This window comes from Tachyglossus aculeatus, chromosome 3 (assembly GCF_015852505.1).
Source record: "Tachyglossus aculeatus isolate mTacAcu1 chromosome 3, mTacAcu1.pri, whole genome shotgun sequence".
Classification (NCBI taxonomy): domain Eukaryota; kingdom Metazoa; phylum Chordata; class Mammalia; order Monotremata; family Tachyglossidae; genus Tachyglossus; species Tachyglossus aculeatus.
Genome location: NC_052068.1, coordinates 2,649,848 through 2,677,774, shown reverse-complemented (window position 1 = coordinate 2,677,774; position 27,927 = coordinate 2,649,848). Strand labels below are relative to the sequence as shown.

General features: G+C 45.8%; 1 protein-coding gene across 1 annotated transcript in view; it reads left to right on the top strand.

Moving 5' to 3' along the window:
- Positions 1 to 18,581: 18,581 nt before the first annotated feature.
- Positions 18,582 to 27,927, top strand: part of CLRN3 (clarin 3) — a 33,985-nt gene continuing 24,639 nt past the window's right edge. Inside the window, exon 1 of the mRNA XM_038743954.1 lies at positions 18,582 to 18,955. Coding sequence (XP_038599882.1) covers positions 18,727 to 18,955 — 229 coding nt within the window. The 5' untranslated portion in view covers positions 18,582 to 18,726. The remainder of the gene's footprint in view (positions 18,956 to 27,927) is intronic.

Sequence of the window (27,927 nt, the reverse complement as noted above, 5' to 3'; positions counted from 1 at the left end):
TGGAGTAAAAAATACATACAAACATATATACATATATACAGGTGAACTAAGCTCTAGGGAAGTACTAAGCGCTTGGGGAGTACAAGGTGATACAACAGAAGTGCTAAACAAGTAACATGAAACAATCAATCAATCAATCGTATTTATTGAGCGCTTACTGTGTGCAGAGCACTGTACTAAGAGCTTGGGAAGTCCATGTTGGCAACATACAGAGACGGTCCCTACCCAACAGCGGGCTCACAATCTAGAAGGGGGAGACAGACAACAAAACAAAACATATTAACAAAATAAAATAAATAGAATAAATATGTACAAATAAAATAAATAAATAAATGGAGTAATAAATACATACAAACATATATACATATATACAGGTGAACTAAGCTCTAGGGAAGTACTAAGCGCTTGGGAAGTACACGGTGATACAACAGAAGTGCTAAACAAGTAACTTGAAACGATCAATCGTATTTATTGAGCGCTTACTGTGTGCAGAGCACTGTACTAAGCGCTTGGGAAGTACAAGTTGAAACAGACAAGCAAACACACTAAAGCGTCTCTCTAAATTCGTTTCCTCAAGCCTGGGGCACAGAGTCCTCTTCCTCTCTGGGAAATCAATTGTAAATTAATCAATCGTATTTACTGAGCGCTTACTGCGTGCAGAGCACTGTACTAATCAATCAATCAATCGTATTTATGGAGCGCTTAGTGTGTGCAGAGCACTGTACTAAGCTCTTGGGAAGTCCATGTTGGCAACATACAGAGACAGTCCCTACCCAACAGCGGGCTCACAGTCTAGAAGGGGAAGACAGACAACAAAACAAAATATATTAACAAAATAAAATAAATAGAATAAATATGTACAAATAAAATAAATAAATAAATGGAGTAATAAATACATACAAACATATATACATATATACAGGTGAACTAAGCTCTAGGGAAGTACTAAGCGCTTGGGGAGTACAAGGTGATACAACAGAAGTGCTAAACAAGTAACATGAAACAATCAATCAATCGTATTTATTGAGCGCTTACTGTGTGCAGAGCACTGTACTAAGAGCTTGGGAAGTCCATGTTGGCAACATACAGAGACAGTCCCTACCCAACAGCGGGCTCACAGTCTAGAAGGGGGAGACAGACAAGAAAACAAAACATATTAACAAAATAAAATAGAATAAATATGTAAATAAATGGAGTAATAAATACATACAAACATATATACATATATACAGGTGAACTAAGCTCTACGGAATTACTAAGCGCCTGGGAAGTACAAGGTGATACAACAGAAGTGCCAAACAAGTAACATGAAACAATCAATCGTATTTATTGAGCGCTTACTGTGTGCAGAGCACTGTACTAAGCGCTTGGGAAGTACAAGTTGAAACAGACAAGCAAACACACTAAAGTTTCTCTCTAAATTCGTTTCCTCAAGCCTGGGGCACAGAGTCCTCTTCCTCTCTGGGAAATCAATTGTAAATTAATCAATCGTATTTACTGAGCGCTTACTGTGTGCCGAGCCCTGTCCTCGCAGAAAGGTCAACTCTCTGGCAACGCTGATGTTTTTTTCCCTGCGCCTGTGGACATGCCTGATTGCTGGCAGGAATTAAAAGCTGAATTTCAGATACTTTTTGCCAGGGACTTACTGTCTCTTCGGTAACGGGCGGCGTGGTTTAGTGGAAAGAACCCGGCTCCGCCAATTGTCAGCTGTGTGACCTTGAGCAAGTCACTTCACTTCTCTGGGCCTCAGTTCCCTCATCTGTAAAATGGGGATGAAGACTGTGAGCCCCACGTGGGACAATGTGATCACCTTCTATCCCCCCAGCCCTTAAAAATGCTTAAAACAAATACCAACATTATTAATGGGCAGAGGGGAGGTTCCTCATGGAGCCAATCCATCAATCAATCGTATTTATTGAGCGCTTACTGTGTGCAGAGTACTGTACTAAGCGCTTGGGAAGTACAAGTTGGCAACGTATAGAGACAGTCCCTACCCAACAGTGGGCTCACAGTCTAAAAGGGGGAGACAGAGAACAAAACCAAACATACAGTGCTCAGCACTTAGTACAGTGCTTTGCACATAGTAAGCACTTAATAAATGCCATCATTATTATAAGGCAGTGATTTCTTCCATGCTTAATCTGGGCCTGGGAGCACACTTTTTTGTGTTTTTGTTTTTAAATGGCATTTGTCAAAGGTTTACTCTGTTCCAGGTAGGGAAGCAGCGTGGCTCAATGGAAAGAGCCCGGGCTTTGGAGTCAGAGGTCACGGGTTCAAATCCTGGCTCCATCAATTGTCAGCTGTGTGACTTTGGGCAAGTCACTTAACTTCTCTGTGCCTCAGTTCCCTCATCTGTAAAATGGGGATTAAGAATGTGAGCCCCACATGGGACAATCTGATCACCTTGTATCTCCCCAGTGCTTAGAACAGTGCTTTGCGCAGAGTAAGCACTTTTATTTATTTTATTTGTACATATTTATTCTATTTTATTTTGTTAATATGTTTTGTTCTCTGTCTCCCCCTTCTAGACTGTGAGCCCACTGTTAGGTAGGGACCGTCTCTATATGTTGCCGACTTGTACTTCCCAAGCGTTTAGTACAGTGCTCTGCACACAGTAAGTGCACAATAAATATGATTGAATGAATGAATGAACAAATACCATCATTATTATTATTATTACTGTACAAAGTGCTGGAGTGGACAAAAGCTAATCAGGTTGGACACAGTCCCTGTACCCCATGGGACTTCACTGTCTTAATCCCCAATTTTACAGGCGAGGTGACCGAGGCCCGGCGAAGTGAAGTGACTTGGCCAAGGTCACACAGCCGACAAGTGGAAGAGCTAAGATTAGAACTCTGTTCAAGAAGACACAGGGAAGGGAGGCTCTCTCTGCTAGTGAGGTCATGGGTTCAAATTCCGACTCCGCCAACTGTCAGCTGTGTGACTTTGGGCAAGTCACTTAACTTCTCTGTGCCTCAGTCACCTCATCTGTAAAATGGGGGTGAAGACTGTGAGCCCCCCATGGGACAACCTGATCACCTTGTAACCTCCCCAGAGCTTAGAACAGTGCTTTGCACATCGTAAGCCCTTAATAAATGCCATTATTATTATTATTATTATTATTATTATTATATCAGACAGCGCTTAAACAATAGCATGAAAATATAGCTTGGAATTTCCCGTCACCGAAAGACACCTAGAATTGAATTTATTTATGGTCTTTGTTTAGTGATTATTGTGTGCCAGGCATTGTGCTAAGTACTGGAGTAGATATACCCTAATGAAGTTGGACACAGTCCCTGTCCCACCTATTGAAGATAATAATAATAATAATAATTGTGGTATTTATTAAGCCCTTACTATGTACCAGGCACTGTACTAAGCGCTGGAGTGGATACAAGCAAATCAGGTTGGACCCAATCCCTGTCTCAAGTGAGGCTCACAATCTCAATTCCCATTTTACAGAGGAGGGAACTGAGGAAAAAAGAAGTGAAGTGACTTGCCCAAGGCCACATAGTGAACAAGTGGCAGAGCCGGGATTAGAACCCATGACCTTCTGACTCCCAGTTTTGTGCTTTATCCACTAAGCCATGCTGCTCCTGGCTCAAAGTCTTAATCCCCAGTTTACAGATGAAGTAACTGAGGCACAGAGAAGTGAAGTGACTTGCCCAAGATCACCTGACAAATGGGGTGTCAGGATTGGAACCCACATCCTTCTGACTTCCGGGCCTGTGCTGTATCCAGTAGGCCACGCTTCTTCTCAACAGAGTTGGTAGACAAGTTCCTTGCCCGCAACGAGTTTATTAATAATAATAATAATAATGGTGATATTTGTGAAGCGCTTACTAGGTGCCAAGCACTGTTCTAAGCGCTGGGGTAGATACAAGGTAATCAGGTTGTCCCACGGGGGGCTCACAGTCATCACCCCCATTTTACAGATGAGGTGACTGAGGCACAGAGAAGGGAAGTGACTTGTCCAAAGTCACACATTTTACAAGTCTACAGGTGGGGCAGACATTAATATAAAGATAAGCTCAGCTTGGTTGGGGAATGTGTCCGCTAACTCTGTTGCATTGTACTTTCCCAAGCGCTTAGTACAGTTCCCTGCACACAGTAAGCACTCAATAAAGACAACTGATTGACTGATAAAGGCTTTAAGAAAAATAGCGTCTGTAGGAAAACCCTGATAAATTCAGGCTAATCTTCCTGCCAAAGGATACCAAAGCACTTAGAAAACTACCCGTCAGTGAAGAGGCATGATTCTAGACTGTGAGCCCTCTGTTGGGTAGGGACCATCTCTATATGTTGCCAACTTGTACTTCCCAAGCGCTTAGTATAGTGCTCTACACACAGTAAGTGCTCAATAAATAATAATAATAATAATGGCATTTATTAAGTGCTTACTATGTGCAAAGCACTATTCTAAGTGCGGGGGAGGTTACAAGGTGATCAGGATGTCCCACGGGAGGCTCACAGTCTTCATCTCCATTTTACAGATGAGGGAACTGAGGCCCAGAAAAGTTAAGTGACTTGCCCAAAGCCACACAGCTGACAAGTGGCAGAGTCAGGATTTGAACCCATGACCTCTGACTAGAAAACCCGTGATCTTTCCATTGAGCCATGCTGCTTCTCAATCATATTTATTGAGCGCTTACTGTGTGCAGAGCACTGTACTAAGCGCTTGGGAAGTATAAGTTGGCAATATATAGAGACAGTCCCTCCCAACAGTGGGCTCACAGTCTAGAAGGGGGAGACAGAGAACAAAACCAAACATATTAACAAAATAAAATAAATAGAATAGATATGCACAAGTAAAATAGAGTAGTAATAATAATAATAATCATACTCGATTGAATGAATGAATATATATTTATTTAGTTGGAGAGAACAAGACAGAGAGAGACAGAGAGAGAGAGAGAGAGAGACAGAGTGGCTTAGTGGAAAGAGCCCGGGCTTTGGAGTCAGAGGTCATGGGTTCTAATCCTGACTTAGCCACTTCCATTCATTCATTCAATTGTATTTATTGAGCGCTTACTGCATGCAGAGCACTGTACTAAGCGCTTGGGAAGTACAAGTTGGCAACATGTAGAGACGGTCCCTACCCAACAGTGGGCTCACAGTCTAGACGGGGGAGACAGAGAACAAAACAAAACATATTAACAAAATAAAATAAATAGAAAAAATGTATACAAATAAAATAGAGTAATAAATACATACAACCAATCAATCGTATTTATTGAGCACTTACTGTGTGCAGAGCACTGTGCTAAGCACTTGGGAAGTACAAGTTGGCAACATATATACAAATATACAGGTGCTGTGGGGAGGGGAAGGAGGTAAGGCGGGGGAAGGGAGAGAGGAAGGAGGGGGCTCAGTCTGGGAACTTGTCAGCTGTGTGACAGCTGTCACTTCTCTGTGCCTCAGTTCCCTCATCTGTAAAATGGGGATTAAGACTGTGAGCCCCCCGTGGGACAACCTGATTACTTTGTATCTCCCCCAGTGCTTAGAACAGTGCTTGGCATATAGTAAGCACTTAACAAATACCACAATTATTATTATTATAGGTGCATATGTATTTTTACTATAACTTCAATTAAAATAGCAGTTTTGCCCATTTTGTCGCTTGCTGTGTGTTAATGGGTTGTGGGGGTCTCAATCAACTACAACAGCAGTGGCTACGATTCAAGGACACCTGTGTGGTTAATGGAGAAGTCCCCAAACTTTCACAAAACACAAACATCAGATTAAAACTGACCACGTCCCATCAGTAACAACAGTGAGGCAGGGTCAGCCGGGAGTGAGAGCTCCTCATTTATTCTTTCAATCCTATTTATTGAGCGCCTACTGTGTGCAGAGCACTGTACTAAGAGCCCTTTGAAAGTACACTTCGGCAACAGATAGAGACAGTCCCTACCCATCAACGGGCTCACAGTCTACAAAGGGGAGACAGACAACAAAACGAAGTAGACAGGCATCAATACCGCCAGAATAAATAGAATTATAGATATAGACACATCATTAATCAAATAGAGTAATGAAACCTTTTCTAATTTGGGGAGGGGGCAACCTGCCCTCTTCATTCATTCAATCACATTAAGTGTTTACTGTGTGCAGAGCACTGTACTAAGCAGCGTGGCTCAGTGGAAAGAGCCCGGGCTTTGGAGTCAGCGGTCATGGGTTCAAATTCTGACTCTGCCAATTGTCAGCTGTGTGACTTTGGGCAAGTTCCAGCACTTGCACATAGTAAGCGCTTAACAAATACGATCATTATTATTGTCACTTAACTTCTCTGTGCCTCAGTTACCTCATCTGTAAAATGAGGATTAAGACCGTGAGCCCCCTTTGGGACAACCTAATCACCTTTTAACCTCCCCAGCACCTAGAACAGTGCTTTGCACATAGTAAGCGCTTAATAAATGCCATTATTATGACTATTACAAGTCGGCAACATATAGAGACGGTCCCTACCCAACAACGGGCGCACAATCTAGGCTCACAGTCTAGACACCGGTCCCTCTTGGTGGAACAGTTTCTGATCTTAGGGGCAGGGATGGGGGAAACTTGTACTTCCCAAGCGCTTAGTACAGTGCTCCGCACATAGTAAGCGCTCAATAAATATGATTGATGATGATGATGACAAAAAAGAGCATCGCGGCCTGGCAAAAAGGATTGTTTGATTTCAGACGGTGGTTGTATCCATCCCCTCCTTTTCTCTCCAGGGTCTCCTGTGGAAAATTAATTCAATCATATTTATTGAGCGCCTACTGTGTGCCGAGCACTAGAGCACAGCTTATGTATGCTGAGCAGAGTCAGAATCAGTGCTTCAAAGGGACCGGGGGGATCTATTTATTCTGATGACTTGAAACCTGTCCACACGTTTTGTTTTGTTGTCTGTCTCCCACTTCTAGACTGTGAGCCTGTGGTTGGGTAGGGACCATCTCTAGATGTTGCCAACTTGTACTTCCCAAGCGCTTAGTACAGTACTCTGCACACAGTAAGCGCTCAATAAATAAATACGATTGAATGAATGAATGGGAAGTACAGTGCACTGTACTGATCGCTTGGGAAATACAACAGACGCTCAGAACATGGTCCCAGTCCACAAAGATCTAACGCTCTGCTATCTGCTGAGTGCAGAGAGAGCTGAACTGGGTGTCTACTAGGTACAAAGCATTGGGCTGGGCACTTACTTGGTGCTGGGCACTGAACTGGGCATCTAGTGGGTGAGGAGAGCTGAACTGGATGTCTACTGTATGCAGAGCCCTGGATGGGGAGTCTTCTACGTGTAGACAGCTGTGTTGAACGTCTAACAGGTGGCCTAGTGGAAAGAGCTCAAGCTTGGGAGTCAGAAGACCTGGGTTCTAATCCCGGCTCCGCCGCTTGTCTGCTGCGGGACCCTGGGTGAGTCACTTCACTTCTCTGGGCCTCAGTTCATTCATTCATTCCTTCAGTCATATTTATTGGGCACTTACTATGTACAGAGCACTGTACTAAGCGCTTGGGAAGTACAAGTTGGCAACATATAGAAATGGTCCCTACCCAACAGCGGGCTCACAGTCTAGAAGGGGGAGACGGTTCCCTCATCTGTCAAATGGGGATGAAGACAGTGAACCCCACGTGAGACAGGGACTGCGGCCAACAGGATTAGCGGATAACTACCCCAGCACTTAATACAGTGCCTGGCACTGTACGCTGATGACACCCAAATCTCCATCTCTGCCCCTGCTCTCTCCCCCTCTCTCCAGGCTCGCATCTCCTCCTGCCTTCAGGACATCTCCATCTGGATGTCTGCCCGCCACCTAAAGCTCAACACGTCGAGGACTGAACTCCTTGTCTTCCCTCTCAAACCTTGCCCTCTCCCTGACTTTCCCATCTCTGTTGACGGCACTACCATCCTTCCCGTCTCACAAGGCCGCAAACTTGGTGTCATCCTCGACTCTGCTCTCTCATTCACCCCTCACATCCAAGCCGCCACCAAAACCTGCCGGTCTCAGCTCCGCAACATTGCCAAGATCCGCCCTTTCCTCTCCAACCATACCGCTACCCTGCTCGTTCAAGCTCTCATCCTATCCCGTCTGGACTACTGCATCAGCCTTCTCTCTGATCTCCCATCCACGTGTCTCTCCCCACTTCAATCCATACTTCATGCTGCTACCCGGATTATCTTTGTCCAGAAACGCTCTGGGCATATTACTCCCCTCCTCAAAAATCTCCAGTGGTTACCAATCAATCTGTGCATCAGGCAGAAACTCCTCACCCTGGGCTTCAAGGCACTCCATCCCCTCACCCCCTCCTACCTCACCTCCCTTCTCTCCTTCTCCAGCCCAGCCCGCACCCTCCACTCCTCCGCCACTAATCTCCTCACCGTACCTCGTTCTCGCCTGTCCCGCCATCGACCCCCGGCCCACGTCCTCCCCCTGGCCCGGAATGCCCTCCCTCTGCCCATCTGCCAAGCTCGCTCTCTTCCTCCCTTCAAGGCCCTGCTGAGAGCTCACCTCCTCCAGGAGGCCTTCCCAGACTGAGTCCCTTCCTTCCTCTCCCCCTCGTCCCCCCTCCATCCCCCCATCTTACCTCCTTCCCTTCCCCACAGCACCTGTATATATGTATATATGTTTGTACATATTTATTACTCTATTTATTTATTTATTTTACGTGTACATATCTATTCTATTTATTTTATTTTGTTAGTATGTTTGGTTTTGTCTCCCCCTTTTAGACTGTAAGCCCACTTTTGGGTAGGGACTGTCTCTATATGTTGCCAATTTGTACTTCCCAAGTGCTTAGTACAGTGCTCTGCACACAGTACGCGCTCAATAAATACGATTGATGATGATGATGGCACATAGTCAGCCCTTAATCAATACCATAAAAAATAAGGCTGTCCCCGTTATTTACAGTAATAATAATAATAATGTTGGTATTTGTAAAGCGCTTAGTATGTGCCACGCACTGTTCTAAGTGCTAGAGTAGATATAAGATAATCAGGTTGTCCCCCGTGAGGCTCACAGTCTTCATCCCCATTTTACAGATGAGGTAAGTGAGGGACAGAGAAGTTAAGTGACTTGCCCAAGGTCACACAACAGATACGTAGCAGAGCCGGATTAGAACCCACAACCTCTGACTCCCAAGCCTGGGCTCTTTCCACTAAGCCACGCTGTAATAAACCTAGAGGAGAGTTCCATAGATTAAAAGCATCGTCCCTGCCCTCCAGTAGCTTACCGTGAAATGTATTTAAAACACGTGTATTCATCCCTCGTTGGCCTTCCCAAAAGCAAACCAGTTCCTGGGATCTGATGAATTCCTCTGGGATCTGATGAATTCCTCTGGGATAAAAGGAGCAGAGCCGTTTCTTAGTCATTGCTCTTTAATGAGAATTAGCCTAACGAGCTCAATCATCCCCATCTGGGAATTGGGGCGGCACCTTCCACTTGCTCCAGGGAGAGAAGGCAAAGGAGAAGGGGTTGGCAACTGACACACCTGTGGCCACACAACTCCGAGAAATTGTGTGCGCAAACCTGAGTCAGCAGTACACACAAAACCATTCATTCATTCAATTGCTTATATTGAGCGCTTACTGTGTGCAGAGCACTGTGCTAAGTGCTTGGGAAGTACAAGTTGGCAACGTACAGAGATGGTCCCTACCCAACAACGGGCTCACAGTCTAGAAGGGGGAGACAACCAGAACCCAGGATGAGAAACAGGGAGACTAGGTGGCAAGCTTGTGCTGGACTGGGAAACTATCTGCCTTATTGCCCTCTCCCAAGCACTTAGTGCATTGCTCTGCACAGAGTAAATGCTCAGTAAAAGCCATAAATTAATAATAATAATAATGGTATTTGTTAAGCACTTACTATGTGCAAAGCACTGTTCTAAGCACTTGGGGGGGACACAAGGTGATCAGGTTGTCCCACGTGGGGCTCACAATCTTCATCCCCATTTTACAGATGAGGGAACTGAGGCGCAGAGCAGTGAAGTTATGTTGCCAACTTGTACTTCCCAAGCACTTAGTACAGTGATCTGTACACAGTAAGCACTCAATAAATACAACTGATTGATTGATTGAAGTGACTTGCCCAAAGTCACACAGCTGACGAGTGGCAGAGCCGGAATTAGAACCCATGACCTCTGACTCCCAAGCCCAGGCTCTTTCCACTGAGCCACGGTGTCCCTCTGTCATCCTAATTGATTAATTGATTAAGATGGGAGGCTCAGAGAGGACATAAACCATGGAAATCACGGGGCTCCCTGAGATACAACAGTGTTCAACCCAATTTGTTTGTATCCACCCTGGCACTTTGTACAGTGCCTAGCAATGACTAGACTGTGAGCCCACTGTTGGGTAGGGACCGTCTCTATATGTTGCCGACTTGTACTTCCCAAGCGCTTAGTACAGTGCTCTGCACACAGTAAGTGCTCAATAAATACAATTGAATGAATGAGGAGTAGTGTGACTTAGTGGAAAGAGCTCCGGCCCGGGAGCCAGAGGACGTGGGTTCTGCCCAACATGGGACTCACAGTCTCAATCCTCACTGTGCAGATGAGGTAAATGAGGCCCAATCAATTAATCTATCAATCAATTGTATTTATTCAGCGCTTACTGTGTGCACAGCACTGTACTAAGCGCTTGGGAAGTCCAAGTTGGCAACATATAGAGACAGTCCCTACCCAACAGTGGGCTCACAGTCTAGAAGAAGTGAAGCGACTTGCCCAAGGTCACACAGCAGACAAGTGGAGGAGCTTCCCAGCCCCTACGTAGGAGGGAGAACAGGATTCATTTGATCCCCATTTTACAGAGCAAGACACTGAGGCACCCCAAGAAATGAAGTGACTTGCCCAAGGTCTTACAACAAAGTGGCAGAGCCCGTAGTCTTTCTAGTAGGCCACACTGCATTCTCTTGCCTGCTAGGTGACCTTGTCCAGGTCACTTGACTTTGTAGGTAAAATGGGGATTTAATACCTGTTGCCCCTTTCAGCCCAATGTGACACAAGGACTGTATGCCACCTGATATTCTTGCACATAACAATAACAATAATAATCTATCAAAGTGTTTAGTACAGTGTTTGGCACACAATAAGCTCTTAACAAATACCACAATCATCATTATTACTATTATTATTGTTATTAGTGGTCTTCAGCATTTCCACGCCAACTATATTCTGAGAAGCAGTACATCTACAGAGAAAGAAAGAAAGAGCCCGGGGTTTGGAATCAAGGGTGGTGGGTTCTAATCCCGACTCTGCCGCTTGTCAGCTGGGTGACTTTGGGCAAGTCACTTCACTAGTCTGGGCCTCATTTACCTCATCTGGAAAATGGGGATGAAGACTGTGAGCCTCACGGGGGACAACCTGATGACCTTGTATCTTCTCCAGAGCTTAGAACAGTGCTTGGCACGTAGTAAGCGCTTAACAAATACCGTCATTATTATATACTGCTGTAGTCACCTCCTCCAGGAGCCTTGTGCAGCACACCTTAGCCGCCCAATCTTTTAAGCACTAACTCACATCCTGTCCCTGTTCCTTCTTTCCAGTTTAGTAATTTATTTTGTGCCTGTCTCCCCTGCCAGACTGTAAACTCCTGGAGGGCAGGGATCGTGTCTACCAACTTAAATTGCCCTCCTCCAAGCGTTCAGTACAGTGCTCTGTGCTAAGTAGATTGGAAGCTCCTCGAGGACAGGGATTGTGTCCACCAATTCTACTGCGCTCTCCCAAGCGCTCAGTACTACGCTCTGCATTCAGTTTGACTGTAAGGGGCTCAAGGGCAGGAATCACATCTATTAACTCCATTGGAATCTCTCAAGCGCTCAGTACAGCGCTCTGCACATTGTAGGGCTCGATCAATACTGTTGATTGATAGGTTTGCATTAGATAAAAGGTTCAGGGACCGGGAAAAGAGAAGCCATCCCCGAGGTTGCTGTGGAGACCGTGGACCTGTTTTCCAGGCCGTAGGGACGCGTCCATGAGGATTTCGCGTCACTTAACGTCTCTGTGCCTCAGTGACCTCATCTGTAAAATGGGGATTAAGACTGCGAGCCCCATGTGGGACAACCTGATTACCAGAAGCGGCGTGGCTCAGTGGAAACGGCACGGGCTTTGGAGTCAGAGGTCATGGGTTCAAATCCCAACTCCGCCACTTGTCAGCTGTGTGACTTTGGACAAGTCACTTAACTTCTCCATGCCTCAGTTACCTCATCTGTAAAATGGGGATTAAGACTGCGAGCCCCATATGGGACAACCTCATCACCTTGTAACCTCCCCAGAGCTTTAGCACAGTGCTTTGCACATAGTAACTGCTTAATAAATGCCATCATCATCATTATTATTATTACCCCAGCGCTTAGAATAGCTAACAGTTAACAGAACAAATATAATTCTATTTATTCTGACGGTTTTGACACCTCTCCACGTGTTTTGTTTTCTGTCTCCCCCTTCTAGACTGTGAGCCCGTTGTTGGGTAGGGACCGTCTCTAGATGTTGCCAACTTGTACTTCCCAAGCGCTTAGTACAGTGCTCTGGACACAGTAAGCACCAATAAATACGATTGAATAAATGAATGAATGAACAGTGCTTGGCACATAGTAAGTGCTTAACAAATGCCAGCATTATTATTATTATTATTCTGGGACCCACCTTTCTGCCCATCTCACGTGCAAGACATATGGTCTCCTCCTGTGACCCAAATAGCAGTGTTGCCTGCCCTGGGGATTAATTAATATTAAAGCCATCCGTAGCAGGCCCCCTTCATTCATTCATTCATTCATTCATTCATTCATTCATTCATTCATTCATTCAATCGTTTTTATTGAGCACTTAATAACTCTGGGAGATGAACAAGACCTGCACAGATGTGTGCGTTTATGCGAGTGTGAGCGTGGGGGTGGGGGTGTGAGATTGGGTGGGTGGCGGCACAGGGGATTATCAATCAATCAGTCAATCAATCAATCAATCGTATTTATTGAGCGCTTACTGTGTGCAGAGCACTGTACTAAGCGCTTGGGAAGTACAGGTTGGCAACATATAGAGACAGTCCCTACCCAACAGTGGGCTCATCTAAATGCTCTTCCCGTCGACACCAAGTTAAGAACATCAGCCATCTACGGGGTAGCCTGAGAAGCAGTGTGGCCTAGTGGAAGGCGCCCGGGCTTGGGTGTCAGAGGTCGTGGGTTCTAATCCCTGCTCCGCCATTTGTCTGCTGTGTGACTTTGGGCAAGACACTTCACTTCTCTGGGCCTCAGCTACCTCATCTGTCAAATGGGGATGAAGACTGTGAGCCCCACGTGGGGCAACCTGATTAGCTTGTATCTATCCTGGCGCTTAGAACAGTGCTCAGCACATAGTAAGCGCTTTAGAAATACCAACATCATTATTATTATTACTGTACATAACGGGGACAGCCTTATTTTTTTAAATGGTATTGATTAAGGGATGACTACGTGCCAGGCACTGTATTAAGTGCTGGGGTAGTTACCTGTTAATACTGTTGGCCGCAGTCCCTGTCTCACATGGCGCTCAGAACGGCGCTCGGCACATAGTAAGTGCTTAACAAATACCATCATTATTAATTTAAAGCCCTGACTTTTCCCCAGTGGGCAGCGGGCTCTTCCTGCTTTTCCCTGAAGACCGGCCTCGTGGATGCGGCACGGAAGGAAGTGGTTAGTACAGTGCTAAGTGCTTAGTACAGTGCTATGCACATAGTAAGCGCTCAATAAATACGATTGATGATGATGATGACGGGGAAGTCGGACAACCGGGCCCGGCTCTGTCTCTGGCCTGCTGGTGGACCCTGGGCAGGACGGGAAATCTCTCTGGGCCTCAGCAGTGTGGTCGAATGGTTAGAGCAGAATGACCTGGGTTCTAATTCCACCACTTGTCTGTTGTGTGACCTTGGGCAAGTCACTTCTCTGGGCCTCCATTACCTCATCTGGAAAATGGGGATTAAGACTGCGAGCCCACGTGGGACAGGGACTGTATCCAACCTGATTACCTTGTATGTATGCCTAGAACAGTGCTCAGCACTTTGAACAGTGCTTTGCACATAGCAAGTGCTTAATAAATGCCATCATTATTATTATTATTATTACCCAGTGCTTAGAACAGTGCCTGGCACATAAGCACTTAAATGCCAATCAATCAATCAAACAATCGTATTTATTGAGCACTTACTGTGTGCAGAGCACTGTACTAAGCACTTGGGAAGTACAAGTTGGCAACATATAGAGACAGTCCCTACCCAACAGTGGGCTCACAGTCTAATACCACAATTATTGTTATTATTATTATTATTAGTAGTAGTAGTAATAATAATAATAATAATCTGTAAAATGGAGATAAGAGAGAGGTCCTCCCTCTCTCTTAGACTGAAAGGTCGAATTGCAAGGACTTGAGCTGTGTCCACTCCAACTATCTCAGCTCCACCCCAGGGCTCTCCGTTACCACTTGGCAGTTAGTAAGTACTTCTGTTGTCCTCTCCTAAGAGCTTAGTACAGTGCTTTGCGCACAGTAAGTGCTCTATAAATACCATTGATTGATTGATAAATAAATACCAGAAATGTTTCCTTCAGAGTGGAAACTCCTCGTGGTCAGGAAATGTGTCACTTGCATCCAGGGTCACTCACTGCATACAGGGTCACTCAATACATGCTGTTACTACTGATATTTTACTACACTCCACTGGACTGGATTATTCTGTATTTTTCAATGCTGTATGGTACTAGGTTTTCCAGATGAGGTACCTGAGGAATACAGAAGTAAAGTGACTCACCCAAGGTCACTCAGCAGGTAAGTAGCGGAGCTGGGATTTAAAACCCAGATCCTTCGGATTCTCAGTCCCTTGGCCTAATTCATTTAATTGTATTTATTGAGCGCTTACCGTGTGCAGAGCACTGTACTAAGCGCTTGGGAAGTACAAGTTGGAAACATATAGAGACGGTCCCTACCCAACAGCGGGTTCACAGTCTAGAAGGGGGAGACAGACGACAAAACAAAACATATTAACAAAATAAAATAGAAGAAATATATACAAGCCTAATGGCAAGAGCACAGATTTAAGAGTCAGAGGACGTGGGTTCTAATCCCGGCTCCACAACTTGTCTGTTGTGTGACCTTGGGCAAGTCACTTCACTTTTCTGGGCCTCAGTTACCTCATCTGTAAAATGGGGATTAAGACTGTGAACCCCCATGTGGGACAGGGGCTTATGTCCAAACTGATTACCTTGTATTTACTCCAGCGTGTAGAATAGTGCTTGGCACACAGTAAGCACTTGACAAGTACCACAATTATTATTCATAATAATAATAATAATAATAATGGTATTTGTTAAGCGCTTACTATGTGCAAAGCACCATTCTAAGCGCTGAGGTGAGGGGGATACAAGGTAATCAGGTTGTCCCACGTGGGGCTAACAATCTCAATCTTATTTCTAGGCTGTGAGCCCACTGTTCGGTAGGGACCATCTCTATATGTTGCCAACTTGTACTTCCCAAACGCTTAGTACAGTGCTCTGCTCACAGTAAGTGCACAATAAATGCGATTGAATGAATGAATGAATGAATGAATCCCCATTTTACAGATCAGGTAACTGAGAAACAGAGAAGTTAAGTGACTTGCCCAAAGTCACACAGCTGATAAGTGGCGGAGCCAGGATTAGAACCCACGTCCTCTGACTCCCAAGCCCGGGCTCTTTCCACTGAGTCTTATCCATTAGGCCGCTTCAGTTTTGAGAGCAGATTTATTCATTCATTCAGTAGTATTTATTGAGCACTTACTGTGTGCAGAGCATTCATTCATTCATTGTTGTATTTATTGAGCACTGTACTAAGCACTTGAAAAGAACAACTTGGCAACAGATAGAGACAATCCCTACCCAACAACGGGCTCACTGTCTAGAAGCGGGGAGACTGACAGCAAAACAGAACAAGAAATGAGAACTAAGAATAAGAATAAGTAATAAGAACAAGGCCCTACTGAGAGCTCAAGGCCCTACTGAGAGCTTCAAGGCCCTACGGAGAGCTCACCTCCTCCAGGAGGCCTTCCCAGACTGAGCCCCTTCCTTCCTCTCCCCCTCGTCCCCCCTCCATCCCCCCCATCTTACCTCTTTCCCTTCCCCACAGCACCTGTATATATGTATATATGTTTGTGCATATTTGTTACTCTATTTATTTATTTATTTATTTTACTTGTACATATCTATTCTATTTATTTCATTTTGTTAGTATGTTTGGTTTTGTTCTCTGTCTCCCCCTTTTAGACTGTGAGCCCGCTGTTGGGTAGGGACTCTCTCTATATGTTGCCAACTTGTACTTCCCAAGCGCTTAGTACAGTGCTCTGCACACAGTAAGTGCTCAATAAATACAATTGATGATGATGATGAAGTAGACAGGCATCAAATAAGAGCAGCAGTGTGGCTCAGTGGAAAGAGCCCGGGCTTTGGAGTCAGAGGTCATGAGTTCAAATCCTGACTCCGCCACTAGTCAGCTGTGTGACCTTAGGCAAGTCACTTCACTTCTCTGTGCCTCAGTTCCCTCATCTGTAAAATGGGGGTGAAGACTGTGAGCCCCACGTGGGACAACCTGATCACCTTGTAACCTCCCCAGCGCTTAAAACAGTGCTTTGCACATAGTAAGTGCTTAATAAATGTCATTATTATTATTATTATTATAACATCAATATATATAAATAGAATTATAACTATCTACACATCATGAATGAAATAAATAGAATAATAAATATGTATAAATATCATCATCATCATCATCAATCGTATTTATTGAGCGCTTACTGTGTGCAGAGCACTGTACTAAGCGCTTGGGAAGTACAAGTTGGCAACATATAGAGACAGTCCCTACCCAACAGTGGGCTCACAGTCTAAAATGGGGAGACAGAGAACAAAACCAAACATACTAACAAAAGAAAATAAATAGAATAGATATGTACTAAATAGAATAAATATGTACAACAAGTGCTGTGGGGAGGGGAGGAGGAGCAGAAGAAAAGGGGGGCTCTGGCTGGGAAGGCCTCCTGGAGGAGGTGAGCTTTCAGTAATAATAATGATAATAATAATAATGGCATTTATTAAGCGCTTACTATGTGCAAAGCACTGTTCTAAGTTCTGGGGAGGTTACAAGGTGAGCAGGTTGCCCCACGGGGGGCTCACAGAGCACTCTACTATGCAATTAGGAGACAAATAATAATAATATTCATTCATCCCATCGCACTTACTGAGCCTTTACTGTGTGCAAAGCAGTGGATGGTTAATGTTGGCCCTGGTGGCTTGGCCTTGGCGGCTTCCTCTCAAGAGGAAGAAGTCATCCACCATAATCTCATGTACGCAGAACCACCTCTGAAGCAGTGTATCGATCAATGAAGCGGTGATATTTACCGAGTGCTTACTGTGTGCCAAGCATCGTACCAACTTGGCGCTCAATAAATACTACTATTGACGGATGGATACTAAACACTTGGGAAAGTACAGGACAGGAGATTTGGTAGATGTGATCCTTGCTCACAAGGAGCCTAGAGCCTACAGTGAGAGGTGGACATTATAATAAGGAAAATAGAGTGTAAGGATATTTATGTAAGCGCTGTGGGGCTGGAGGCAGGTTCAGAATACTAAAGGGGTACACTGCTAAAAAATACGATTGAATGTATATATTTATATGTACCTGTATATATGTATATATGTTTGTACATAGTTATTACTCTATTTATTTATTTATTTTACTTGTACATATCTATTCTATTTTATTTTGTTAGCATGTTTGGTTTTGTTCTCTGTCTCCCCCTTTTAGACTGTGAGCCCACTGTTGGGTAGGGACTGTCTCTATATGTTGCCAATTTGTACTTCCCAAGCGCTTAGGACAGTGCTCTGCACATAGTAAGCGCTCAATAAATACGACTGATGATGATGATGATTTTTGTAGGTATCTATTACTCTATTTACTTATTTATTTTTTCTGTACATATTCTATTTATTTTATTTTGTTAATATGTTTGGTTTTGTTCTCTGTCTCCCCCTTCTAGACTGTGAGCCCACTGTTGGGTAGGGGCCGTCTCTATACGTTGCCAACTTGTGCTTCCCTAGCGCCTAGTACAGTGCGCTGCACACAGTAAGCGCTCAGTAAATACGAATGAACGTATATATACCTGTATATATGTCTATATGTTTGTAGGTATTTAGTGCTGTATTTACTCATTTATTTTATCTGTACATATTCTATTTTATTTTGTTAATATGTTTTGTTTTGTTCTCTGTCTCCCCCTTCTAGAGTGTGAGCTCACTGTTGGGTAGGGACCCTCTCTCTATGTTGCCAAGCGCTTAGTACAGTGCTCTGCACGCAGTAAGCGCTCAATAAATACGATTGAATGATTGAATGAATGAAAAGGCCCGGCCCTTTCCAGCTGGGAGCTCGGAATGGTCTCTGAGCAGGTGATTCCCCAGGCCGGCCCGGGAATGTCACCTCACCCGCCCACTTGGCGGGAAGTAGGGCCTGGTCCATCCCTCCTCTGCCCGTGACCATAGCAACGGCCGTCCGCCGGACCAAAGTCCGGATTCTCCCCGCCTTCAGGGCCAGGCCGGGGGGTTCAGGGTTCAGGGCGGCCACCAGCCCGCCGGGTCGGAGGACGCGGTGTCTCTCCGGAGGCCCAAGGCCTGAGGCCTGAGGCGACACCATAGGCCCGAGATCAAGAAGCGGAGGCGTCGGGCATCCGACCCGCGTCCCTGACGGGGCACGATGCCGTCGACGGAGAAGAAGCTGTTGTTCTCGTCGGCCTTTTTCACCAGCTTGGCCGCCTTCATCGTGGCCTGCTCCGTGCTCGGAACCCAGGCCTGGGTCACCAGCCGGATCGCCATGACTGACATAGCCAGCAACGGCACCACCATCCTCACCTACGGCCTGCTCACGGCCGTGGGCTCTCAGGAAACAGAAGCCGGCTTCACCTTCTCCGACCGGTCCTTCGAAGGTAACGGCTGCTGCCGTGGGTGGCCCTGAGGGAGGGCGGCCCGGGACTGGGGACTGGGGGGCGACGGGGTGCTCGCACCAAGGTGGCCCAACCGGCACCCCATTCCCGGCCGTCTCGCCTTCCTCGGTGAAAGAGAAACTTCCTCCTTCAGAGAAAAAGAAACTTTCTTCCTCAGAGAAAGAAAAAAAAAAGAGAAACCCGGGCCCGAGGCAGTGATAGCTGTCTTGACCATTTGATGAGCAGGGAAGGTTCTTTGACTCCTTTCCTCCCGGCTTTCCAGGAAGTGAAATAATAATAATAATAATGGCATTATATTAAGCACTTACTATGTGCCAAGCACTATTCTAAGCACTGGGGAGGTTACAAGGTGATCAGCTTGTCCCACGGGGGGCTCCCAGTCTTCATCCGCATATGAGATAACTGAGGCCCAGAGAAGTGAAGTGATTTGCCCAAAGTCACACAGCTGACAATCGGCGGAGCTGGGATTTGAACCCATGATCTCTGACTCCAAAGCCCGGGCTCTTTCCACCGAGCCACGCTGCTTCTCTAATAATCTCTTCTCTAATAAATAATCTGCGCCCAAATTTAAATGGAACAGTGGCCACCTCTCTCGTCTCCTCTAAAATCCTCCCCGGTCTCCCCGGGTATCTCCACATCAAATACGATCTTCTCACTGTCGGTTTCCAGGCTCCCTACCAACTCTCACCACTGTCTCTCTCTCTGTTCTCCTCTTCCATCGGAGCCACCGACTTGGCTCCTTCCAGCGTGGCTCAGTGGAAAAAACACAGGCTTTGGAGTCAGAGGTCATGGGTTCAAAACCCGGCTCTGCCACATGTCTGCTGTGTGACCTTGGGCAAGTCACTTAACTTCTCTGAGCCTCAGTTACCTCATCTGTAAAACGGGGATTAAGACTGTGAGCCCTAGGTGGGACAACTTGATCATCTTGTATCCCCCCAGCTCTTAGAACAGTGCTTTGCACATAGTAAGCGATTAACAAATGCCATTATTATTATTATTATTATTATTATTATTATTATTCCAGGCTCCTCATCCTAGCAGTCCCACGCTATCCCCTCTCCTGCCTCAATCCCCTCGCTCTCCACTGGCCTGGAATTCCCTCCTTCTCTCCCCTCATCAGATCCCAGCTCTACCCTCCTCCAAACCTCTCCTCCAATCCCACCTCCTCCAACGAGCCTTCCCTGATTGCAGTGGAAAAAGCACGGGCTTTAAAGTCAGAGACCATGGGTTCAAATCCCTCTTCGCCACTTAATAATAATAATAATAATGATGGCATTTGTTAAGCACTTACTATGTGCAAAGCACTGTTCTAAGCACTGGGGGGATACAAGGTGATCAGGTTGTCCCACTTGTCGGCTGTGTGACTTTGGGCAAGTCACTTCACTTCTCTGGGCCTCGGTTACTTCATCTGTAAAATGGGGATGAAGACTGTGAGCCACATGTGGGACAACCTGATCACCTTGAAATCTCCCCAGCGCTTGGAACAGTGCTTTGCACATAGTAAGCGCTTAATAAACGCCATTAAAAAAAATCTCCCAATCCCTGAGCCACACTAGCTTCGATCAACTCTGGCTCTTATAGATGTAATTTATACCCTCCAGCGCCCATGCATCTGTGTCTGCTCAATTTATTAATTTTGACGGCACGAGTTGTAAATAATTTTTCATTTGTCTCCCCTATTAGAATGTAAGCTCCTTGTGGGCAGGGAATGCATCGCTTTGTTATCCGTAGTTCCCAAGCACCTTGTACAGTCCACCTCATCAAGAGGGCCTTTGGTAAATAATAATTCTTCTAGACTGTGAGCCCGCTGTTGGGTAGGGACTGTCTCTATATGTTGCCAACTTGTACTTCCCAAGCGCTTAGTACAGTGCTCTGCACACAGTAAGCACTCAATAAATACGATTGAATGAATGAATGAAGGAATAATAATAATGATGGCATTTATTAAGCACTTACTACATGCAAAGCACTGTTCTGAGCACTGGGGAGGTTACAAGGTGATCAGGTTGTCCCACAGGGCCTCACGGTCTTAATCCCCATTTTACAGATGAGGTAACTGAGGCCCCGAGAAGTGAAGTGACTTGCCCAAAGTCACACAGCTGACAATTGGCGGAGCTGGGATTTGAACCCATGGCCTCTGACTCCAAAGCCCCGGCACTTTCCACTGAGTCACGCTACTTCGACTATTGCTCCCCCTTCTAGACTCTGAGCCCATTGTTGGGTAGTAATAATAATAATAATGGCATTTATTAAGTGCTTACTATGTGCATCCCACTGTTGGGTAGGGATTGTCTCTATATGTTGCCGAACTGTACTTCCCAAGCGCTTAGTACAGTGCTCTGCACACAGTAAGTGCTCAATAAATATGATTGAATGAATGAATGAATGAATGTGAGCCCGTTGTTGGGTAGGGATTGTCTCTGTTGCCGAACTGTACTTTCCAAGGGATTAGTACAGTGCTCTGCACACAGTAAGCACTCAATAAATATGATTGAATGAATGAATGAATGTGAGCCCGTTGTTGGGTAGGGATTGTCTCTATCTGTTGCTGAACTGTACTTCCCAAGCGCTTAGTACAGTGCTCTGCACACAGTAAGTGCTCAATAAATATGATTGAATGAATGAATGAATGAATGTGAGCCCGTTGTTGGGTAGGGATTGTCTCTGTTGCCGAACTGTACTTTCCAAGGGATTAGTACAGTGCTCTGCACACAGTAAGCACTCAATAAATATGATTGAATGAATGAATGAATGTGAGCCCGTTGTTGGGTAGGGATTGTCTCTATCTGTTGCCGAACTGTGCTTTCCAAGTGCTTAGTACAGTGCTCTGCACACAGTAAGCGCTCAATAAATACGAACGAATGAATGAATTGCTACTGCTACTACTACTCTAACTACTACTGCTACAATGTCACATCCAAGCCACCACCAAAACCTGCCGATCTCAGCTCCGCAACATTGCCAAGATCCGCACTTTCCTCTCCATCCAAACTGCTCGTTCAAGCTCTCATCCTATCCCGTCTGGACTACTGTTTGAGCCTCCTCTCTGATCTCCCATCCTCCTGTCTCTCCCCACTTCAGTCCATACTTCATGCTGCTGCCCGGACTGTCTTTGTCCAGAAACGCTCTCGGCATGTTACTCCCCTCCTCAAAAATCTCCAGTGGCTACCAATCAATCTGCGCATCAGGCAGAAACTCCTCACCCTGGGCTTCCAGGCTGTCCATCCCCTGGCCCCCTCCTACCTCACCTCCCTTCTCTCCTTCTCCAGCCCAGCCCGCACCGGGCCTCGTTCTTTCCTGTCCCGCCGTTGACCCCCAGCCCATGTCATCCCCCTGGCCCGGAATGCCCTCCCTCCCAACATCCATCAAGCTCACTCTCTTCCTCCCCTCAAGGCCCTACTGAGAGCTCACCTCCTCCAGGAGGCCTTCCCAGACTAAGCCCCCGCCTTCCTCTCCCCCTCGTCCCCCTCTCCATCCCCCCATCTTACCTCCTTCCCTTCCCCACAGGACCTGTATATATGTATGTATGTGTGTACATATTTATTACTCTATTTATTTATTTTACTTGTACATATCTATTCTACTTATTTTATTTTGTTAATATGTTTGGTTTTGTTGTCTGTCTCCCCCTTTTAGACTGTGAGCCCACTGTTGGGTAGGGACTGTCTCTATATGTTGCCAACTTGTACTTCCCAAGCACTTAGTACAGTGCTCTGCACACAGTAAGCGCTCAATAAATACAGTTGATTGATTGATAGTGCTCCTTCTCAGGGCCGCCCCGGAGAGTTTCCAGGCCTCTATCAGTCTCGGCTATGGGAGGGAGAGTGAAGCAGAGGCCTGGCCATTCCATTCCTAGCTTGGCTAGTGGCTAGCGAGTGGCAGGTATTGGCTACAAGGCAAAATTCCCCCATGTTGGGCAGCAGCGGCATGGGAGACCGTCGAGGGCAGAGACTCAAGTGTACCACGCGGATGGAGGCGATGGTCAAACGCTTCTGGATTTTTCCCAAGAAAACTCTGTGGCTCCACCACCAGAACCATGGTAGATGGAGAGCGGAGCCTTCTGGAAGAGATGAGAAGCAGCGTGACTCAGTGGAAAGAGTGCGGGCTTGGGAGTCAAAGGTCATGAGTTCGAATCCCGGCCCCGCCGCTTGTCAGTTGTGTGACTTTGGGCTTGACTTCCCTGGGCCTCAGTTCCCTCATCTCATCTCCCTCTCGTCCCCCTCTCCATCCCCCCCATCTTACCTCCTTCCCTTCCCCACAGCACCTGTATAGATGTTTGTACCGATTTATTACTCTATTTATTTATTTATTTTACTTGTACATATCTTTTCTATTTATTTTATTTTATTAGTATGTTTGGTTTTGTTCTCTGTCTCCCCCTTTTAGACTGTGAGCCCACTGTTGGGTAGGGACTGTCTCTATATGTTGCCAATTTGTACTTCCCAAGCGCTTAGTACAGTGCTCTGCACATAGTAAGCGCTCAATAAATACGATTGATGATGATGATGATGATGTAAAATGGGGATTAAGACTGTGAGCCCCCCGTGGGACAACCTGATCACCTTGTATCCCCCCCAGCGCTTTGAACAGTGCTTTGCACATAGTAAGCGCTTAACAAATACCACCATTATGTGTCCGTGGCGTCGCTATAGGTCGGAGGCAACTCGACGGCATAAGACAAGTGCGTGACTCAGTGGAAAGAGCCCGGGCTTTGGAGTCAGAGGTTATGGGTTCAAATCCCGGCTCCACCAACTGTCAGCTGTGTGACTTTGGGCAAGTCACTTAAGTTCTCTGGGCCTCAGTTCCCTCTTCTGTAAAATGGGGATTAAGACTGTGAGCCCCCCGTGGGACAACCTGATCACCTTGTATCCCCCCCAGCACTTAGAACAGTGCTTTGCACACAGTAAGCGCTTAACAAATACCACCATTGTGTGTCCGTGGCGTCGCTATAGGTCGGAGGCAACTCGACGGCATAAGACAAGTGCGTGGTTCAGTGGAAAGGGCCCAGGCTTTGGAGTCAGAGGTCATGGGTTCAAATCCTGGCTCCACCAACTGTCAACTGTGTGACTTTGGGCAAGTCACGTAAGTTCTCTGGGCCTCAGTTACCTCATCTGTAAAATGGGGATGAAGATTGTGAGCCCCCCCGTGGGACAACCTGATCACCTTGCAACCTCCCCAGCACTTAGAAGAGTGCTTTGCATATAGTAAGCACTTAATAAATGTCATTATTATTATTATTATTACAATTACTACTACTACCACTGGCACTATCAACCCATTAATCAATCAATGGTATATATTGATCGCTTACTATATGCAGAACACTGTACTAAGTGCTCGGGAAAGTGCAATACAACAGAATTAGCGGGCACATTCCCTGCCCCTTAACGAACTTGCTGCTACTACTGCTATTCATTTGTTCATTCAATCCTTTATTTATCGGGCATTAGCCATGTGCGGAGCATTCATTCATTCATTCAATCGTATTTATTGAGCATTAGCTGTGTGCAGAGCTCTGTACTAAGCGCTTGGGTGGGTACACTATAACAATGAACAGACACATTCCCAGTCCACAACAGTCTAGAAGGGGGGAGACAGACGTTAATAGAAATAAATAAATGACGGATGTGGACCTCAGTGCTGTGGGGTTGGGAGGGGGGATAAGCAAAGGGAGAAAGGGGGATGCAGAAGGGAATAGGAGAAGAGGAAAGGGGGGCTTAGTCAGGGAAGGCCTCTTGGAGGAGGTGGGCTTTCAATAGTAATAATAATAATAATAATAATTATTATTATTATTATTATTATTATTATTATTGGCATTTGTTAAGCGCTTACTATGTGCAAAGCACTGTTCTAAGCGCTGGGGAGGATACCGGCTGATCAGGTTGACCCACGTGGGGCTCACAGTCTTAATCCCCATTTTACAGATGAGGTAACTGAGTCCTAGAGAAGTTAAGTTAAGGCTTTGAATGGGGGGGAGAGTCATTGTCAGTCAGATATGAAGTCAGTCTTCTAGACTGTGAGCCCACTGTTGGATAGGGACCGTCTCTATATGTTGCCAACTTGTACTTCTCAAGCGCTCAGTACAGTGCTCCGCACACAGTAAGCGCTCAATAAATACGATTGAATGAATGAATGAATGAATATGAAGAGGGTGGGCATTCCAGGCCAGAGGCAGGATGCAGGGGAGGGGACGGCGGAGAAATAGGAGAGATCGAGTTGGCAAGAAAGGAGCCAAGTTTACGAGTTGGGTTGCAGTAGGAGGGCGGTGAGGTGAGATAGGAGGGGGGCTAGGTGGTGCACGGCTTTAAATCAATTAATCAATCAATCAATCGCATTTATTGAGCGCTTACTGTGTGCAGAGCACGGTACTAAGCCATTTAAAGCCAATGGTGAGGGGTTTCCGTTGGACGCGGTGGTCGATGGGCAACCGCTCGCGGTTATTGAGGAGTGGGGAAACGTGGCCTGAGCGTTTTTGTCCAAAAATGATCCGGGCAGCAATCAATCAATCAATCAATCGTATTTATTGAGCGCTTACTGTGTGCACAGCACTGTACTAAGCGCTTGGGAAGTACAAATTGGCAACATATAGAGACAGTCCCTACCCAACAGTGGGCTCACAGTCTAAAAGGGGGAGACAGAGAACAAAACCAAACATACTAACAAAGTAAAATAAATAGAACAGGTATGTAGAAGTAAAATAAATAAATAAATAAATAGAGTAATAAATATGTACAAACATATATACATATATGCAGGTGCTGTGGGGAAGGGAAGGAGGTAAGTTGGGAGGATGGAGAGGGGGACGAGGGGGAGAGAAAGGAAGGGGCTCAGCCTAGGAAGGCCTCCTGGAGGAGGTGAGCTCTCAGCAGGGCAGCAGAGTGAAGTGTGGGCTGGAGTGGGGAGAGGCAGGAAGCAGGGAGGTCAGCAAGGAGGCTGTTACAGCAATTCAGGCGGGATACTGCTTCTGCTACTACTACTAGCCTGGGCTTGGGAGTCAGAGGTCATGGGTTCTAATCCCAGCTCCGCCACTTGTCAGCTGTGTGACTTTGGACAAGTAATAATAATAATGACGGCATTTGTTAAGCGCTTACTATGTGCAAAGCAGTGTTCTAAGCACTGGGGAGGTTACAAGGTGATCAGGTTGTCCCACGTGGGGCTCACAGTCTTAATCCCCATTTTACAGATGAGGGAACTGAGGCCCAGAGAAGTGAAGTGACTTGCCCAAAGTCACACAGCTGACAATAGGTGGAGCCGGGATTTGAACCCATGACCTCTGACTCCAAAGCCGGGCTCTTTTCCACTGAGCCACGCTGCTTCTCTACTGCTACTAGCCAGGGTTTGGGAGTCAGAGGTCATGGATTCTAATCCCAGCTCCGCCACTTGCCAGCTGTGTGACTTTGGACAAGTAATAATAATAATAATGGCATTTGTTAAGCGCTTACTATGTGCAAAGCACTGTTCTAAGCTCTGGGGAGGTTACAAGGTGATCAGGTTGTCCCACGGGGGGCTCACGGTCTTAATCCCCATTTTACAGATGAGGTCACTGAGGCCCAGAGAAGTGAAGTCACTTGCCCAAAGTCACACAGCTGACAGTTGGCGGAGCTGGGATTTGAACCCATGACCTCTGACTCCAAAGCCCGTGCTCTTTCCACTGAGCCATGCAAGACACTTCACTTCTCTAGGCCTCAGTGACCTCATCTGTAAAATGGGGCTGTGAGCCCCACGTGGGACAACCTGATTACCTTGTATCCCCCACCAGCACTTAGAACAGTGCTTGGCACATAGTAAGCGCTTAACACATGCCATTATTATTATTATTATTATTACTGCTACTGCTACACTATTATTATGAGAGAAGCAGCGTTGTTAGTAGAAAGAGCCCGGGCTTGGGAGTCAGAGGTCGAGGGTTCTAATCCTGGCTCTGCCACTTGTCTGCTGTGTGACTTTGGACAAGTCACTTCACTTCTCTGGGCCGCAGTGACCCCATCTGTAAAATGGGGATTAAGACTGTGAGCCCCACGTGGGACAACCTGATTACCTTGTATCAACTAGTGCTTAGAACAGTGCTTGGCACATAGTAAGCATTTAACAAATACCATCATTATCATTATTATTATTACTGCCATTACAGCTGCTACTATGACCATTACTGTCACTACTGTTACTTTTACTGCTATTTTTACTGCTACTGCTACTCTGACTTCTATTATGTGACTTCTTCTACCATGCTATGCGTAAGCCCCCCCGGGACAACCTGATCACCTTGTAACCTCCCCAGCGCTTAGAACAGTGCTTTGCACATAGTAAGCGCTTAATAAATGCCATTTTATTATTACTATTATTATTAACTACTACTGCTACTCCCCCTTCTAGACTGTGAGCCCGTTGTTGGGTAGGGACCGTCTCTATATGTTGCTGATTTGTACCTCCCAAGCACTTAGTACAGTGCTCTGCACACAGTAAGCGCTCAATAAACACGATTGAATTGAATTGAAATTGAATTGTTCTGCTACTATTTCCATTGTATTTTAATTGTATTTATTGAGCACTTACTATGTGCAGAACACCGTACTAAGTGCTTGGGAGAGTACAGTACAACAGAGTTGGCAGACACATTCCCCGGCCACGGCAAACTTACAGTCTAGAGGGGGAGACCAATATGAATATAAGTAAATACATTATGGACATTCATTCAGTCATTCATCCAGTCATCATCAATCATATTTATTGAGCGCTTACTATGTGCAGAGCACTGTACTAAGCGCTTGGGAAGTACAAATTGGCAACATATAGAGACAGTCCCTACCCAACAGTGGGCTCACAGTCTAAAAGACTGTCATCCAATCGTATTTATTGAGCGCTTACTGTGTGCAGAGCACTGTACTAAGAGTTGGCAACACATTCATTCATTCATTCATTCATTCAATCAATCGTATTTATTGAGTGCTTACTGT